This window comes from Cnephaeus nilssonii, assembly GCF_951640355.1.
Source record: "Cnephaeus nilssonii genome assembly, chromosome: 22".
Lineage (NCBI taxonomy): Eukaryota > Metazoa > Chordata > Mammalia > Chiroptera > Vespertilionidae > Cnephaeus > Cnephaeus nilssonii.
Window position 1 is genome coordinate 3,924,470 of NC_137093.1, and position 19,268 is coordinate 3,943,737.

The 19,268-nt window shown below is 56.7% G+C and overlaps 1 protein-coding gene across 1 annotated transcript in view; it reads left to right on the forward strand.

The window, feature by feature from the left end:
• FAM222A (family with sequence similarity 222 member A) overlaps positions 1 to 19,268 on the forward strand; it is a 53,530-nt gene that overhangs the window by 25,468 nt on the left and 8,794 nt on the right. The window contains exon 2 of the mRNA XM_079762856.1: positions 2,975 to 3,101. Coding sequence (XP_079618982.1) covers positions 3,020 to 3,101 — 82 coding nt within the window. The 5' untranslated portion in view covers positions 2,975 to 3,019. The remainder of the gene's footprint in view (positions 1 to 2,974; positions 3,102 to 19,268) is intronic.

Sequence of the window (19,268 nt, forward strand, 5' to 3'; positions counted from 1 at the left end):
GCAGGGAGGTAGGGAACTGGGGTGCAGAGAAATCCCGCCTCTCCGAGTGAAGACCGAGTCTCGGGCTGCAGCGCACTGCCTGCTGGGACTCCAGAAGTTAGGGGTGAATCCAGGCAGCTGCTCTGGAAAAGCTGAGCTGAGGCCTCCAGGGGGATCCTCTGTGGCCCCACGTTGGGGCAGGTGACCTTCCGGCTCCCAGAACTGCCTGGGCATCCGCCGTAAGAGCCCTCTGAAGACCAGAGCCTCGCGGCCCGCCCCTGCGCACCACTGTAGTCCCAGCCTGGGTTTCGGCTGCCAAGCATGCTGGGATGCGTGGCCCTGGGGACTGAGGTGGGGCCAGAAAGGGGCTGGGCTCCTTGTGTAAGAGGGCAGCCGTGCCCTGGGCACACAGTGGGCACCGGCTGCGGAGGCTCCAGCCAGCTTTCTTGGGCACACGGTCGCGGGCCTCCCTCTTCCCTGGCCCAGGCCAGTGGGGAGAGGGCGGCTCGCCCAGCCCCCCTGTGGGCGGCCCGCAGGCTGCTGCTGCTTTCTGGCCGGGTTTCCCTGTCTGTGGAGGGCGAGGCGTGGCCCTGCAGCCAGCTGGCCTTCCCCAGGGCTCCGTCCGCCCCCGGCCCCTGCGTCAGGGCGGCAAGACGAGGACCCTGCACTGGGCTGCAGTGGGGAGAGGCGGGCCGTGTGCGGGGTGGCCTCAGGCCTCTTACCCACCAGGGGTGCACGCGGCTGTGTCCGTGGACTGCATGTGTGTGCGTGAGAGGGTGCCGGAGGGCGCGGAGGCGTGTCACGTGGTTGGCTGAGGGCGGACAGCGGGGTGCGGTCTGCGGGATGGGGAGGTGCGTGCGGAGGCGTGTCCGGACGACCCGGTGTCTGAGCGGGGTGCCCACGTGTCAGGGTGTCCTGAGGGCCCATCGAGGCCTGCTCCCCCGCCCACTCACCTCCCCGGTCCCCAGGGAAGGGCTTTCATCTCTGCGACAAGCCCACTTCTTTCCCTTTTAAACTGATTCCTGCCTGATGGGGACGGCGTATTTACAATTACCAGAAACCGACGCGGGAGGTGGATGCTGCAGCTTTCATTGCGTGGCTGCGTGAAAGCTGGCGAGGCGGGGGGAGGGTGAGAGCCACCTCCCCTCCCCCATCAGCCCCTTCTCTCTCTCTCTCTCTCTCTCTCTCTCTCTCTCTCTCTCTCTCTCTCTCATTTTAGACAGTAATAGGAGAAAATTGGTTTTGAAACTGAATAAAAGTCCCTTTCAGGGTAAATCATTTCTTTCAGGGCACCTTTGCTGAGAGTAAAATAGAGCATAATGAAAGGTGGTTCCGTGATTGTCTCTCATTTACCGGAGGCCGGCCGGACGGCTGCGGTCTCGGGAAGTGCGGGATGGAATAATTGCGCGGTAACAAGGAGCTTGTTGTGAAATTAGTATCTTAAGAAAGCAGTGAAAGAGGCTTTTCCTCATGAATACTTCATTATTAGGAGAAAGCAGCAGAATGTGGGCTCCAGACACCTGTTTAGTATTAAGTAACTTCCTTTTCTTCCCCTTAAATACCACCCCCCGCCACACACACACACACACACACACACACACACACACACACTCTCTTTCTTTTCTTTCTCGAAGCCAGCATGAGGATTGAGCTGGCCCAGCTTGGCTGCCTGGGACTCGGGTCGTGTGTGTGTGTGTGTGTGTGTGTGTGTGTGTGGAGGGGGGGCGGGTAGATAGGAGCTGGTGGGGACAGGGTGCCAGAGCTGGTTGGACATCGGGGGCCCAGGGTTCAGCTCCCACTGGGAAGAGAGGAAGGGAGGGACCTGACAGGGAACCCCACCCTTCCCCTGGCTCCGCAGGGACGGGGTTCTCGGGAAGGTGGATTTTGTGGAGGAAAGATGCGTGTTTCCATGTGAACGCTGGGCGTCCGACTGGGTGAGCTGCCTCCTGTGGAGACCTGCCCAGCCTGCGGGCTGCCCGGGGGCCCTGCCCTTCCGTGTGGGGTAGGGAGCTGCTCGGGGCGCCTGGGCTCCGGGCTGGGTCTGAGACTGAGGCCAGGCTCAGCGTTGTCAGGGCTGGAGCCTCCCTCATCCTCCCAGGGCGCCGTCCTAGACATCTCCCCTCGGGAGCTGTGCGAGTGCCCAGACGAGGCAGGCCACCTTCAGTCAACCAGAGCACCCGCTACTCACTGCAGCTCCTGGGCACCCCTCCCTGCAGGTTCCAAAGATGGCAGATGGGGTCTTTGCCCCGGTGAGCTCCAGGCTGCAGGGGGGTGTGCACGTCCGCCCACAGGTGGTTGGAAGGGAGCTGGAAGGACAGCCTGCGGAGGGGAGGAGGGGAGGCGGGGAAGAGGGGAGGAGGGGAGGAGGGGAGGAGGGTGAGGCCCCCAGAGGCCTGAGGGCACCAGGGGAGCCCTGGAGGAGGGGGGCAGGTCCCTGGAGGAGGGGGGCAGGTCCCTGGAGGGGGGGCCGCACTCTGAGCAGGGCTGGGGCAGGTCCCTGGAGGAGGGGGCAGGTCCCTGGAGGAGGGGGGCAGGTCCCTGGAGGGGGGGGGGCAGGTCCCTGGAGGGGGGGGGCAGGTCCCTGGAGGGGGGGGCAGGTCCCTGGAGGAGGGGGGCAGGTCCCTGGAGGGGGGGGCAGGTCCCTGGAGGGGGGGGCAGGTCCCTGGAGGAGGGGGGCAGGTCCCTGGAGGAGGGGGGCAGGTCCCTGGAGGAGGGGGCAGGTCCCTGGAGGGGGGGCCGCACTCTGAGCAGGGCTGGGGCAGGGCTGCGCAGTCAGCTCCAGCCCCTCGCGGTGGAGATCCATCCTCCGGAGCCTGGCCCCTCCCTTCCCGTGAGCCCCAGGAGCCTCCTGCTGGGCCTCACTCCAGCTGTCTGGGGAGGAGCAGCGGGTCTGTGGGGCAGGGGAGGCTGCGGGCAGGGACTCCCAGCTGAGGGGGGGGGGGGAGGCTGCGGGCATGGAGCAGTGTGTGACGGCACCTCCCCTCCCTTCTCACAGGGACCCTGCCACAGAGCGCGCCGCACCGCGGGCCCCAGTTCAGCCATGCTGGCCTGTCTGCAGAGGACCCAGAACCCCCCGGGCCAGCACCTGGCCTGCCCGAGCAAGAGCCTGGAGCTGCGCAAGTGTGAGTGGGCACCCTCGCCCTGCACGCCCCCCTCCGCCCCTCCCCTTCTCTGCCCACTCTGAGTCCACAGGCCTTCCTGTGTTTGCACACGGCAGCTTTCCCGTCTCAGGCCTTTGCAGGGCAGTTGCTGGGCAGGGCATGCCGCCCACACCCCAGCATGTCCCCCCTCCCTGACCCTGTCTCGAACTCGCCGTGTCCCGCTAGGCCTTTGCCGGGCTGTGCTGCCCGCTGGAGTCCCGCCCTGGCTGTGGCACCCACTCCTTTGGTCTGGCCAACTCCCACGGGGTGTGGCCACTTCCTAGCAGCCTTCTCTGACCACCACCAGCGCCGTGGCCCCAACCCCAGCCCCTCCTGTGACGCTGCCGTGTGCCATGTCTGTGTCGCCACCGTCACATGCCTGCTTGGCAGAACGGGATCATGTGGAGCAAGTGGTCCTGAATGGGCCCAGCCCGCCGGACTCGCGGTGACCTGGGCATGCCCTTGCCCTCTCGGGCCTGGAGGGCGTGTCAGGTCGGGCTGGGCTGGGCATCTGTCCTCCGTGATCCCTGGGACAGGGATCTGGTTATTCTGGCCACCCCAGGGTTGGGTGTTTTGTTTTAATTTTGAAGTATTTGGAAACATTTAAAAACGGGGAAATTTGAATAAAAATATGGACTTCTGGTGTCTCTTGGGGGGGGGGGGGGGAGACAACAACAGAGGATCCAGTGGCAGAGGCCTGTGTTCCTGGACAGAGCTATTGGCTAGAACTGAGCTGTTGCCTCTTAAAGGGGACACATCTCCAGTTCACCACCGTCCCTGCCCCTCCCTGTCACCTCTCGGACAGCACAGGATCAGTTCCAGTTATCACTGTGCTGACACTGTTGCTCTCTTCGTGTTTAAGATGTGTTTATCTTTAGAGCATACATTCTTGGGGTCCAGTATTCAAAAGGGATGAAGGGGTGCACAGACCAAAACCTCCCTTCCCCCACACCGCCCCGCCACCTCCTGCCAGAGGCAGCCAGAGTTGTCAGCTTCTCGTGTGCCCCTCCGAGAGCTGTGCTGTGCACGCCCCAGCAGATGTGTGTGCACACGCACACGTCACACACTGACCGGCACCTCGCTTTCCCACTCAGTGACACAGCCTGTATGTCAGCATGTCAACAGCTTCCTCACCCCTTTGCACTGCAAGGGTGGTCCGTAATGACCTGACCCGTCGCTTCAGGAGAACGAGGCCCAGCCGTGGCCGCTTAAACCGTGCAGCGATAAAGAATGGCGTGAGCGCCACGAAGGTGTGCGCTGCAGGATAAATTTCCAGAAGTGGAAATGCTGGGTCACAGGCGTGTGCATTTGTAACTTTGCTGCCTGCCTTATCTATGTGCTTCTTTGGTCCGTTTTCCCAATTAGGTTGTTCCTGTTAGTGTTGCTGTAGACCTCTGTATGTCCTATGAATTGCAGGTGTTTTCCCCATTTGTCATTTGCCTTTGATTCCACCATGGAGGCATTTTCTTTGTGGAGTGAAATTTGTCATTGTTTCCTTTTTTCCGTAGCCTCTGGGTTTGGTGTCATACTTACAATGTCCTTCCTCATGCTGACATTGGAGAGTTTCTGTTTTTCAAGCAGCTCCCCCAGGGTTTCTTCTAGTTTTTTTTATGGTTTAATTTTTTAAATCTATGATGTCTGATTGTTTTGTAATTTCTCTGGTGGAAAGTTCGAGACGTGGATCCAAAGTTTATCCGCATCGGTGCAGTACTGCCTTAGTTATTGTAGCGCTAGCATACATTTTAAATGCTTTAACATCTCTGCTGGGATGTAATTCACCTACCACACAATCCCCCCATCTGCAGCGCACACAGTGAGGGTTTTTAGGATGTTACAGAATTTTGCAACCATCGCCACAGTCCATTTTAGAGCATCTTGTCACTTCAACGAGAAACCCCGTCTTGGCCACGAGCAGTCCCTCCCTGGCCCTCCGCCCTTGCTTCTCTATAGATCCCCTCTTCTGGGCTTTCACAAGGAGGGAATCTACCTTAGGTGGCCTTTGTGACTGGCTTCTTTCTTTAGCAACACGTGGCGAGGGTCAGCCATGTTGTAACTGGAGTGTACACACTTCACGCTTGCTGATGCGAGCTATTCCTCGTTCTTCACGCTCCTCCCACGCGGGATTTCCTGAGCTCTTCTCTTTACTTTTCTGTCTGAACCATGGAGTCCGTTTGTCTAGGTGAGAACAGAAACCCTGTTTGTGTTTTCCCTGGGACTGCATTAAGTTTGTAAATCAGTGTAGGGAGCAATGATGGTGTCTCTCCCTCCAGGAACATGGTCTGTACCTTTCTCTGTGTTCTGACTTCTTGTGCGTCCCTCGGGCATGTGCTAATATTTGCTTCCTCTAGATCCTACACATTTTTGTAGTTTATTTCTGGATAGGTAAACTTTTTTTTGTCAAGTCTTTTCTTTCATAAACAGAGGTTATTTATATAAAGGCTGTTGACTCCTGCCACCTTCCTGAAATTTTTTGCTTGTAATGGGTTTTCAATTTAGTCTCAGGTTTTCCAGTTATACTACTATATCATTTGCAAATGATAATTTTACTTCCTACTTTGGAAGTTTTATATCTTAATTTCTTTGTCTTGTATGATAGGGTTGGCTGCTATCCCTGGAACAATGGAAAATAAAAATGGTCATAACACGTTCTTGCTTAGTCCCATTTCTCATTAAAAAATGAGAAGCTTCTAAAATTTCTCCATTAGCACAATGCTGGATTGGGGCAGATATCATGTTAAATACGTGTCCATCTATTCTTGTTTTATTAAGAATGTTAAAAACCAAGAATGGAAGTTGAAGTTTACCAAATCTATGAAGAAGATCACATGGGTATTTCCTGTGATTGATTAATATGTATAATGATATAGATTTCTTCATATTGAGCCATCCTTGCATTCCTAGTTCAGTCCCACTTGCTTATGGTGCATATTTCTTTTTAATATACTACTCAGGCCTTGGACTAGCTCTCTTGCTTAGGAGTTTTGCCTCAATATCATCAGTGAGAGTGGTCTTTAGTTGGAGCAGTTTTTGTTGGGCTTTGCTGTCAGTGTTACGCTCGTTCGTAAAGAGAATGAAGGCTTTCCTCTTTCTCTAGCTTTGCAACAGTTCAACTAGAAATGGATGCTCTGTTCTTAAAAGATTGGCTGCTCTCCCACTAAACAGTCCTGGCTAGTGCGTTTATTTTGGGTGGGTGGATAGCTCTTTGATAATGTTCTCTGGTTCTTCTGTAATAATTTATGTTTTAATTGTTCTGCTTATTGAATGAGTTTGATAAATTATATTCCTCTAGAAAAGTATTCATTTCATCCAGGTTTTCAAATTTATTTGCATGAGGCTGAACAAAATAATTTACAATTCCTTTAAAACGATGAACTCACCCTTATTTCTGAAATTGTGTATTTTGTGCCCTTTTTTTTTTCTGATTAGGTTAGTTAGCTAATGAGGTTATTTGCCTCCTTGTCCCAAAGAGCCATATTTAGGATTTATTAGTAATCACCCCTTTCTGGTTTCCAATTCATTAATTTATGCCTTTATCTTTATTAAAATCTTCCTACTTTCCTTGTTTTTTAATTTATTTAGAAGCTTAAATCTTTATATTGATAAACAAGGAAAAATTAAGGCTTTGAATGCTCTGAACACTGCTTTAGCTATCTTCTATAGGTTCTAATGTGTAGTCTTTTCTCTAGATATTTTATCATTTGGGTTTGATTTCTTCTTTGACCTAAGGCTCAGTTGAGTTCCATTTTTCCACCCAGATAGTAGGTGCTTTTGTGTTTTGTTTTTTCTTGTTTTATTGCATTACTAGAGCCCGGTGCATGAAAATTCGTGCACTCAGGAGGGTCCCTCAGCCCAGCCTGCGCCCTCTCACAGTCCGGGACTCCTTGGGGGATGTCCACCTGCTGGCTTAGGCCCGCTCCCTGGGGGAGCGGGCCTAAGCTGGCAGTCAGACATCCCTCTGGCAACCTGGGAGCCCTAAGGGGATGTCCACCTGCCAGCTTAGACCCACTCCCCAGGGAGCAGGCCTAAGCCGCAGTCGGACATCCTTAGCGCTGCCGAGGAGGCAGGAGAGGCTCCCGCCTCCACCACTGCACTCACAGCCGGCTTGTGGCTGAGCAGAGCTCCCCCTGTGGGAGCACACTGACCACCAGGGGCAGCTCCTGCATTGAGCATCTGCCCCCTGGTGGTCAGTGCGCATCATAATGACCAGTCGTTCCTGGTTGTTCCACCATCAGGGTCAATTTGCATATTACCCTTTTATTATATAGGACTAGAGGCCTGGTGCACGAAATTCATGAACGGGGGGGGGGGGGGCGGGGTGTCCCTCAGCCCAGCCTGCACCCTCTCCAATCTGGGACCCCTTGAGGGCAGTCGGATATCCCTCTCACAATCCAGGACTGCTGGCTCCCAACTGCTCACCTGCCTGCCTTCCTGATTGCCCCTAACCACTTCTGCCTGCCAGCCTGATCACCCCCTAACCACTCCCCTGCTAGCCTGATTGATGCCTAACTGCTCCCCTGCTGGCCTATTTGCCCCTAACTGCCCTCCCCTGCAGGCCTGGTCACCCCTAACTGCCCTCCCCTGCAGGCCTGGTCACCCCTAACTGCCCTCCCCTGCAGGCCTGGGTCCCCCCCAACTGCCCTTCCCTGTAGGTCTGGTCCCTCCCAACTGCCCTCCCCTGCTGGCCATCTTGTGGTGGCCATCTTGTGTCCACATGGGGGCAGGATCTTTGACCACATGGGGGCAGCCATCTTGTGTGTTGGAGTGATGGTCAATCTGCATATTACTCTTTTATTAGATAGGATAGAGGCCTGGTGCATGGGTGGGGGCCAGCTGGTTTGCCCTGAAGGGTGTCCCGGATCAGGGTGGGGGTTCCCTTGGGGCGTGGGGTGGCCTGGACGAGGGGCCTGTGGTGGTTTGTAGGCCGGCCACGCCCCCCGGCGACCCAAGCGGAGGCTCTGGTATCTGGGATTTATGTATCTTCTACAATTGAAACTTCATAGCCTGGAGCGGAGCCAAGCCTTCTGCTTGCTCCGTGGCCGCAGCCATTTCTGTTGGGATTATTTACCTTCTATAATTGAAACTTTGTAGCCTTAAGCAGAGGCCTGGGCCGGCAAGGGCAGGTGGAAAGCTTGGCTTCCTCCATCGCCAGGGAAACCCAAGCCTCCCTCCTGCTCTCCATGGCCTCAGCCATCTTGGTTGGGTTTATTTGCATATTTGCTCCTGATTGGCTGGTGGGCATGGCTTGTGGGTATGGCGGAGGTATGGTCAATTTGCATATTACTCTTTTATTAGATAGGATTATTATATAGGACTAGAGGCCCGGTGCACGAAATTCGTGCACGGAGGGGGGTTGTCCCTCAGCCCAGCCTGTACCCTCTCCAATATGGGACCCCTCAAGGGATGTCCGACTGCCCGTTTAGGCCCGATCCTGGTGGGATCGGGCCTAAACGGGCAGTCGAACATCCCTCTCACAATCCAGGACTGCTGGCTCCCAACTGCTTGCCTGCCTGCCTTCCTGATTGCCCCTAACCACTCTGCTGCCAGCCTGTTTGCCCCCAACTTCCCTCCTCTGCCGGCCTGGTCACCCCTAACTGCCCTCTCCTGCAGGGTTGATCACCTCCAACTGCCCTCCCTTGCAGGCCTAGTCCTTCTCAACTGCCCTCCCTTGCAGGCTGGGTGCCTCCCAACTGCCCTCTCCTGCTGGCCATCTTGTGGTGGCCATCTTGTGTCCACATGGGGGCAGGATCTTTGACCACATGGGGGCAGCTATATTGTGTGTTGCAGTGATGATCAATCTGTATATTACTCTTTCATTAGATAGGATACCTCCAAAGCACAATGAGTAAGAATCTGAAGGTTTATGTGGCTTCTATTTGGTTTCTAGGACAAAGTTCTTTCCTTTACCCACCACTCACTTCTCTCCTTTTACTCTTGAATGTTAATTTCAACATAATTTTTGTAACACCTCTTGAAAAGGATCCCACCAAGTTTTTGATAGTCCACATGATAAAACTTACAGAATAATACAGCATGAGACTTTCATTCTCTCACTAACTTCTTCATATAACTGTAATTCCTCAGCCTCTAAAGAATGAAAAAGGAAAATAAAAGTGCCTTCTCTCATTCCAAGGCCTTTCTCAGTCAGGCAACCACAAAAAGAAAGAATGAGCCTACAATTCATGTCATGAAATCTCTATCAGGCATAATTCAAATCAAATCCCATCATGCAAAGTCTGGGATACTTAAAATGTATAAGAGAACAGTGGTGACCTGGGGGAGAACTTATGAAACCTTGTCTCCTGCTTTTGCTGACTATTCTTTTCCTTATGCTAGACTCCAAGTCCCTATCGGGGACTTGGTCAGGCGGCTGTGGGTGCTAACCCACGCCACCTGGATCCGTGATCCGGTACCTGGGCAGGCCTCTGCGGGTGCTAACCCATGACGCCTGCCATGGTCTGTGATCCATGATCGTGGACCTGGGCAGCCTGCTGCAGGCTTTAACCCACGCTGCCTGCCCTGCTCTGAGATCGGTGATCACGGACCTGGGCAGCCGGCTGTGGGCTTTAACCCACGCTGCCTGACCTGGTCCATGATCCCTGATAGGGGCTTTAAGTCAGCTGCCACTGGCAATGGCTGACTCGAAGCCCTTATCCAGGACCTGGTCAGGCGGCTGTGGGCGCTAACCCAAGCTGCCTGCCCTCGTCCGAGATCGGTGATGGCGGACCTGGGCAGGCAGCTACGGGCGCTAACCCTCGCTGCCTTCCCTGGTCCGTGATCCCTCATCATGGACCTGGGCAGGCGGCTGCAGGCCTTAACCCACGCTGCCTGCCCAGCTCTGAGATCAGTGATGGACCTGGGCAGGCAGCTGTCCTGGTCCGTGATCTGTGATCGTGGACCTGGGCAGCCGGCTGCCGGCCTTAACCCACGCCGCCTGCCCAGGTCCGCGATCGGGGATGGCGGACCTGGGCAGGCGGCTGCCGGCCTTAACCCACGCCGCCTGCCCAGGTCCGCGATCGGGGATGGCGAACCTGGGCAGGCGGCTGCCGGCGTGAACCCACGCCGCCTGCCCAGGTCCGCGATCGGGGATGGCGGACCTGGGCAGGCGGCTGCCGGCCTTAACCCACGCCGCCTGCCCAGGTCCGCGATCGGGGATGGCGGACCTGGGCAGGCGGCAGCGGGCGTGAACCCACGCCGCCTGCCCTGGTCCGCGATCGGGGATGGCGGACCTGGGCAGGCGGCAGTGGGCGTGAACCCACGCCGCCTGCCCTGGTCCGCGATCGGGGATGGCGGACCTGGGCAGGCGGCTGCCGGCCTTAACCCACGCCGCCTGCCCAGGTCCGCGATCGGGGATGGCGGACCTGGGCAGGCGGCTGCCGGCCTTAACCCACGCCGCCTGCCCAGGTCCGCGATCGGGGATGGCGGACCTGGGCAGGCGGCTGCCGGCCTTAACCCACGCCGCCTGCCCAGGTCCGCGATCGGGGATGGCGGACCTGGGCAGGCGGCAGCGGGCGTGAACCCACGCCGCCTGCCCTGGTCCGCGATCGGGGATGGCGGACCTGGGCAGGCGGCAGCGGGCGTGAACCCACGCCGCCTGCCCTGGTCCGCGATCGGGGATGGCGGACCTGGGCAGGCGGCAGCCGGCGTGAACCCACGCCGCCTGCCCAGGTCCGCGATCGGGGATGGCGGACCTGGGCAGGCGGCTGCCGGCCTTAACCCACGCCGCCTGCCCAGGTCCGCGATTGGGGATGGCGGACCTGGGCAGGCGGCTGCCGGCCTTAACCCACGCCGCCTGCCCTGGTCCACCATCATGGCTTGGATCTCACTGACATGGGTGCTGCCCTTTCCCCCCGCCATCTTTGCTGGTTTAACGTGTATATTTGCTCCTGGTTGGCCGGTGGGCGTGGCCGGTGGGCATGTGCCGGTGGGCGTGGCCGGTGGGCGTGGCCGGTGGGCGTGGCTTATGGGTGTAGCGAAGGTGCGGTCAATTTGCATATTACTGTTTTATTAGATAGGATGATCAAAGTTTTCTTTGCAATATACTCTATGGTCATTTTTTGTGAGTTTTGACACTTTATTTATGGGGAAAAGAAGATGTGGCTCTGTTTTCAGGATTCAGAGTCTGGTGTGTACCAATTATATCCACCCCATTACTTATGTTAGTTAGGTCTTCTATACCCTTAGTTACCTGTCACGGAGAGAGAAATGAATTAGATGCCCACTGCTAATGTGTTCCAGTCTATTTCTTCTTGTGGCACCTACAGCTTCGGCCTGATGAATGGCGATGCAGTGTTATTTAACACATGGATATTAATACCTTAAATCTTCATAGTGACTTGCATCTTTCTTTACTGTATTTAATACCTTGGGGGCAGGTTCAATTTCATCCGTTCAGATAGTCACCTCTGCTCTTTTAATTCACATTTTTCTTAAAACCTTGGCCGGTCCTTGTATCTCAGCCTTTCTGAATTACTTTGCTGAGGTGTGACTCATACACTATAGAGTTGGATTAAGCTTTGCGATTCCATCTGAATGCCTTTAACATTTTTTGAGAGCTTAGCCCATTTACATGTATTGGTATGACAGATACCTCATCGTAGTTCATTTTGTGCTTTGCTGTAATTGCTTTCAAAAGTCTTTCCCTAAGTGATCTGTGTTCCCGGCTTTATTCTGTGCACCCACTAATCATGAGGAAGGTTGGTGTGGTTTTGTTCTGTCGGTGTAACTTTAAATGATACCCTGACTTTCTATTTCTTTGGAACAGTATCTATTACTTTCCCTAAGATGAATAAAATGTTGAAATTAGTGTGCAGTTGATGCTTGAACAACACAGGTTTGAAGTACATTGGTCCACTTACATGTGGATTTTTTAAAATAAATACGTACAGTACCGTAAATGTATTTTCTCATCCTTATGATTTCCTTAGTAACATTTTCTTTTCTCTAGCTTGCTTTATTGTAAGAATACAGTATGGAATGCATATAACATACAAAATACATATTAATCAGCTGTGTATGTTATCGGTAAGGCTTCTGGTCAGCAGCCGGCTATTGATAGTTAGGTTTTGGGGGAGTCAAAAGTTTTATGTGGATTTTTTACTGTGTGTGGGGGATCGGCACCCCTAACTCCTGTGTTGTTCAAGGGTCAGCTGTGTTTTCTTTTTCCTTCTACATTTCACCCTCTGTTACCTGACGTCAGCTTTAAATGATGGCCTCTGACCCCAGCTGTTAACGAAGAGGCACCTGTGTGCTGACACCCCTGTCCCTCTGTCATGAGGGATGCCATTCCTCGTTCCTGGGGCTTGTGATGTTAGCATCTGGCTACAGCACCACAGCTGTTCAGTCTGCCTGCGGTGAGCAGGGTCCGTGCTCACCACCAGTTCCTCTGCCTTAGTCTCCATCATCCGGAAGCTGGCCTCGAGTCTGCGGCCTCAGGCCTCTTGCGCACAGCCTCCCGGAGTCCCCAGCAGTCGGGACGGCCCGTCTGTCGCCTTCCTACTCCGGTGAGTGAAAGTCACCGGTCACTCTGTTCCCTTGAGGATTTCTGCAGACCTTGTTCTGAGTGCTGCCATGGGGAAGCTGAGGCCTGGCTTCCCTCTTAAGTTTCATTGTGGTCTCTGCCTCCCTCATGCCATTCCTTCCCCGGCACGTGTCCCGGATGGGCCATGCACGTCTGATTTCCCGGAGCGCAGGCCCGCGCCCTTTCGGCAGACAGGTCCGAGGTTGCCCTGCCTCCCCTTCCTCCTTCGGGGACCCCAGTTCAGCAGGGCGGCTGTCTTCCTGCCCACCTTCCCTCCGCAGCCTCCTCCGATGAAGCCTTTCTAAGTCATTTCATTTGCTGCCTTTCCCTCCTCGCGCTCGCCGCCTTTTGCTTTCACAGTGAGACTTTCCTCTGCTCTTGCAGGTCTGCTCTGTGGTTTTGCTTCACAGAAACGGCTGTTCCTGCATTTCCCTCTTCACAATGAAATATTTGGCCGTAATCTCTCTCTCTTCTGATGGGAAGTGCTTTGCCAGCCACTACTTCACTTATCTGCCGCCTTTCCTCGCTTTTCTGGTATGTCCTCACCGGGGCCTGTGCTGGGCCGCTTGGATGAGCTGTCTCTGGAGGAGAGGGTTCCCCCAGCCCAGCGTCCCCCCAGCTGCCTCAGAGCAAGCAGGTCCCGCCTGTGCCGAGACTGTGTGGTCTCTTAGCGCGCTCCTTTGCTCTTCGGAACCCAGTGGGGCAGCTCTGCCAGCGGACGCACCCCAGTTTCACTGCTGCAAAGACGGGGTGGGGGTTCTGTACGCCAGGGGTGTCCCTCACATTTGGGGAGTGCGGGCTCTGAAATCTCCGGCCACACACCCTCCCTCGCTTCCTCCCTAGCCCCACGTATCTCCACTGGGCACCCTCCCCTCTGCGCTCTGTTTGTTGGTTCAGGGGTTAGCTCTCTCCTGGTTTTCTCAATGTCGGAATTGGTGCTTTCATCCCATGTCGCTGTCAGGGTGTCCCCAGGAAGAGAAGGGGGTGCCCTCTGGCGGAGTGCTTTCAGGAATAGGGGTTTAGAGAACTGGCTGTCTGCCTCATCAAACAGAACAATGACAGGTAACCTGGGGGGCCTTCAGCTTCGGGGAAATGTGTTTTCCACGCACGCACGCCCCCTTCACTCCTGTGGCCTCCAGGGGGCGCAGTCATTGCCGTTTATGAAGTTGTGGTGGTCCGTGGCACCCAGTTCAGAGCAGAGCACTTACTGTCAACATCGCTCTCCTCCCCAGCACACCAGTGTCCGCCGCTCCCCAGGCGCCCTGCAGCCCTGGCCGAGGCGCCATCCCCTGCCCCGAGGCTGCGGGTTCGATTCCTCGTCAGGGCGGGTATGTTTCTCTCACAGTGACGTCTGTCCGTTTCTCTAAAAGCCAATAGAAACATATCCTTGGGTGAGGATTTAAAGAAAAAAATGCCCTCCTGAAAAACATGCATGGTGAGGGGCAATAAGTACTTCTTACATAAACATTCTCACCTGTGCTCTCAGCTCCTGGCTGGTTTCCTCACCAATACTCGCCTATCTCCGGATTGCTCCCCGCCTGACAGGAAGGCGCCTCATCCTCCTAATGGCTGCGGCTGTACAAGCAGAGAGCGGGAGCAGCTGCCGCCGCCCCGTCGGTGGACACCGAGGCTGTTCCTGTCCCTCGCTGTGGGGAACAGTGTTGTAATGAACACCTCTGTGTGTGAGTCTGTGCAAAAAATTACCCCAGAACGGACTTGCTAGCTCACAGGATCTGTGCACTTTGACCTTTGATGCTACTGTCCCGCTGCCAGGGTTCCTGCCTTGCCCTCTGCTGGAGGCAGGACGGGCATGATGACCTGGCGCCTTCCTGCTCCGCGGCCTAACGAGGGAGGCCAGGGGGGCGCCTGCTTCCCCTGCATCTTTGCCCTTGTTGGCCAAGGCGCTGACTCAGCCGCAATGGGAGCGCACGGGAGAGGGAGGCGGGGAGGGAGGTCAGCCATTGAACCGGGCGCCTGCGCCAGGCAGGCCTGCACAGCTGGCAGGGAGGCCCCTGCCCTTTCCTCCCGGGCAGTCAGGCCCCAGGTTTCAGGACGGGGCCGGGTGGGTCAGCGTGTGGGGCCTGGGTTCCTAAGCTGTAAAGTCAAGGGTCAGGCCAGATGGACTAAGAGGCCTCCAGCTCTGACCATCTGTGAGGACAATGTCGAAGCCCAGGGAGGGGAGACCTGGCCCAGCCCGAGGCCCGCCTCCCTCCTCTTCCTGTAAAATGGGGTCAGAGCAGCCGAACTCCTCAGGGCTGCACAGGAACGGCCACCACAGAGCCCTGAACGTGACTAGCAAACCAGCAATGGCCGCAGCTCACCGCCAGGATCTGAGGTCAGGCCGGCGGAGGAGCGGCAGGGCCGGGCCGGCTCTGTGGCCAGGAGTGTGGGTCATGGCCTGTCCCAGGTGGTGGGAGAAAGTGACCTGGGAAAGAAGAAAGGAGAAGTGTCGGGGAGGGAGGTGTTCCCCCCACTCCCCCCCCCCCCCCCGCCTCAGCTCCCGGCGTCCCTGGGTTCCACACGGCACCTGCTCACCCCGGACAGCTGCTCAGGACCCACTAATAAATACTTGACTTTCTCATCGTGATGTTGATTCATAAACTTGGAGTCTTGTCATGAGCTGCTAAAAGTACGGGCTGTGCAGAGAGCTTCAGAGAGGCACATGGGGGCAGGGCCGTACTCGGGGACCTGCCATCCAAGCAGGGGGAGCTGAGGCCACGCCCCCAGGACACTCTGCCACACCTCGTGTGAGCCGTGCCGCCTCTCTGCGCTGCAGGCTGCGCCTCTGTGGGTGCGGGTAGGTGCCCGCTCTGCCCCCCCCCCCCCCCCCCCCGAAGAGCCTGCAGGGCACAGGCTTTGAGATCACAGTGGTCTGGGGGTCAGATTCTGGCTGCGCCCTGCCTGGGTCGTGGGCATGGTCTCAGGCAAGTGAGTAACTGGCCATCTCGGGGCCTGGTGCCGACTCAAACACTTTGCCCCCACCCCCAGGTGGTGGGAGACCCCTCCCCACACCCATACCCACAGGGGACAAGAGCTTCCCGACCCCTCTCCCCGAGCAGCTTCGAAGGGCTTGCTAACCCCAGCTCAGGGAGCGCCCTTCTCCCCACTGCCAGGCCTCGCCCGCCCTCCACGGCGACCCTGACCCTGTCCTTGACCCTGACAGGCTGCAGCCGCTGCCCCGTGAGCATTCCTGCAGGTGCAGCTGCTTCCACTCGCACTAATAAAATACGGAAGAAACAAAGCAATTTAAAATCCCAATAGCATTAAAAACAAACCTCTGGTCAGGCAGCAGATGCAATTATGCAGCCTGGGGTGGAGGGCAGGCCGGGCCCCTGCCGTGGGGACGCTGGGAGAGGACAGAGGTCGGAAACGCAGGGCAGGGCCGATGGCGTCAGCCCCCTCCCCATTAACAAATACAAACTAGGCAGGCAACTCCCTCATCTGCTACAGCGTCCAACCACCATCCGCCACAGGCCGCCCGTGGGGTGATGACATCCGAGGATGACAGAGACCCGTCACTGCCTCCATCCACACTGCAGAGTCCTGGCCGGCTCAGTAAGACAGGGAACATAAATACCAAGTCACAGGATCAGCAAGAAGTAAAACTAGCTGCATAGAAACCCCAAGAGAATAAGAATTCAGCAAGATCGCAAAGATAAGATCAACGTACGAGCTGAACTGTCTTCCTCGACAGCAGAAGTTGGCCAGCGTTTCCTGTAAAGAGCTTGGGTCTCACTGTAACCACAGCGTCAGAGCTGTCCCAGCCCCAGGGACAGGAAGGGGCATGGCTGTGTGCCAATAAAACTTTATTTACAAAAGCAGGCAGCAGGCCAGAGTTGCCCGCTCCTGCTCTCCACCTGTAACAAAGCCTTGAAACATAAATCTTACACAAAGATGCTAGCACAGTTTCTTGGAAGCGGCGTCCTGTGTATGGTAACACGTGCCATTCCCTTCCCCCGTAAAGTGGCCTGTCGTCGGGCTTTTTCCCCTTCGCGTCATGTTTTCAAGGCTCATCCGTGTTGAATGTACACATGTATGTTCATGCACGTATCGGCACGTCACTTCTGGTGATTGCCAGCTAGTCCCCCATTGTATGGATGTGCGGTGTTTCATTATCCATTTATCAGCTGGTGGGTATCTAGGTTGTTTCCACGTTTGGGGCAATTATGACGAATGCTGCTGTGAACACCCAGGTACACGTGTCTGTGTAGACGTATGCTTTCATTTCTCTTGCGCGTGCTCCTAGGAGTGGGATTGCCGGGTCACATGGGAGGTCTGTGCCAAACTGGTTTCCAAGGCAGCTGCCCCATGTGACATTCCACCAGCAATTCCGAGGGTTCCAGTTCCTCCACATCTTCACCAAAACGCACCTGTCTCTTTCATTCCAGCCGCCCGGGGGGTGAGCGGTGGCATCTCCCTGGTTTTCGTTTCCAATGGCGAAGGATAATACTTAGCACCTTCGTATAACTTTTTGAAGAAATGTCCTTTTGGACACTTAACAATACTTTTGGACCAGAGTTGACTGCAGGCAACTAAAACCTCAGAAAGCAAAGCTGCCGGTGCGGGGCTCGTGCGGGGCGAGCTGAGCCCTCGCGTGCTGCAGAGAAGCGACGGTGGATCTCCTCCTCAGGCGGGACGGCCTGGCAAACAGGGGGGCACACACGTAGGAAAAGACAGGTTGGACCGCATTGAACACTGGGCCCAGCAAAATGTACGTGAACACGTGAAGATGAGCCAGCGTTTGAGAGGGTGTCGGCAGTTCTTCATAACGGACCCGGACCCAGAACCGAGCGCGGCTGTGGCTGCGGAGAGAGGCAGGTGGGAGGGGCGGGGAGCCGGGGGGTGGGGCGGAGGAGAGCGGAGACACTCAGTGGGAGGGCGGGTAGGTGAGCCGACCAGCATGGCGTGGGTGAAGACAGGAGTGGGGATAAAGGAGGGAGAGATGAGGCAGCAGGGCCAAACGCAAAGAGCCGCCAGGAAGACGGGCGGGCAGCTCTGCAGCCGTGAGCAGGGACAGCCGCCGGGGCCTGGGCACAGGGAGAGAATGAGGAGTGGGCTCGCAGTCAGCTCCCAGGCAGGGAGCAGGTGAGAGAAACTGAGGCACGGGTGAGGGGCAGGGAAATGGGTCTCCAGGGACAGTGGCCACCCCAGAGCTCCAGCCTGGGGGTGTGGGGACCGTGTGTGCCGGGAGCAGCTGCTGCTGTTTATGTACAGGAAGCCCTGCGTGCCTGAGCGCGTGTGGGAGCTTCCTCACACGTGTGCACACAGAGTAAGAGGCTCTGCTGTGCCAGGGACAGCCGCTGCCCGGCACTGCCCCGTCGGCGCAGCCAGCCAGCCCTTCCCCTGCACCATTATGTGCCCAGCCTTCCGTTCCGACAGGCGTCCTCGCATTTCTCACCACTCTGCCCCTTAGGGGAACGGAGGCCAGGGGGCTGGGTCACTTCCCTGAGGCCCCCGCTGGTAACTGGGGTGCCTGGGTCCACACCTGACGCTGATATCAAAGACCTCGGGCTGCCCCTGGGCCAGTGGGCTGGGCAGATCCAGCGGTTGGCAGCCACCCTGCCCCTTGTCCTCCCCAGGAGGCTGGTGTCTGGGCCCGAAGAGGCAGTGCCGGGCAGCGGCTGTCACGGGCACAGCAGAGGAGCACCTGGCCCCGCCCCTCCTGGGCGGCCTCATTAGGGATTCTCCAGGCGCCACAGCTAATTAGTGTCCCGTTAACGGAGCGTGCAGGAGGCTGCCACCTCCAGGGGAATGCAGCCAGGCAGCTCCTCCCTGTGGGCGGGCCAGGCCCTGTGCCCAGGGGCACCCCTGGGTACCTCTCCCCCCTCAACACAGCTCACACCCACTGTGACTTCCTGAGCCTTAGAGGAGGAGGCAGGCCCTAGCTGGTTTGGCTCAGTGGATAAAGCAGTGATGGGCAACCTTTTGAGCTTGGTGTGTCAAACTTCGCCAAAAAACTGAGCATAACTCGGGTAGTGTGTCCCTTTGAGGAAAAAACTAACTCCAAGACTCTAGTCGCAAATGTTTCATCCTCAGGAGCAGCAAATGTTTCATCCTCGGCATGCGGCCGCGTGTCATCAGAAATGGCTATGCGTGTCAGTGCTGACACGCGTGTCATAGGTTCGCCATCACTGGTAGAGCATCAGCCTGTGGACTCAAGGATCCTGGGTTAGATTCCGTCATGGGCACATGCCCTGGTTGTGGGCTCGGTCCCCAGTAGGGGGCGTGCAGGAGGCAGCCAATCAATGATTCCTTCTCATCATTGATGTTTCTATCTCTTTCTCCCTCGCCCTTCCTCTCTGAAATCAATAAAAATACATTAAAAAAAAAAAGGCAGCAGGACAGATGGCATCTGCTGAACACCCGCTCTGTGCCGGCACACTGCACTTCTCCGCCATCCCTGCGGCAGGGCTACTGTTCACACCCCGTGTGTGGTCGCTGAGGAACAGCCTCTCCGGGGGGGTGCCCAGCGGGCAGGAAGGACCCGCATTGGGCAGCACAGTAACTGAGGGATGCGGTACATCCATGGCTGGTGCCTGGGTCCCCACAGAGAACCCTGTGTGGGGACCAGGAGTTCTGGGCTGGCGTCGGGGCCCTGCCCCACCCACCACCTCCGCCTGCCCCGATGAGCA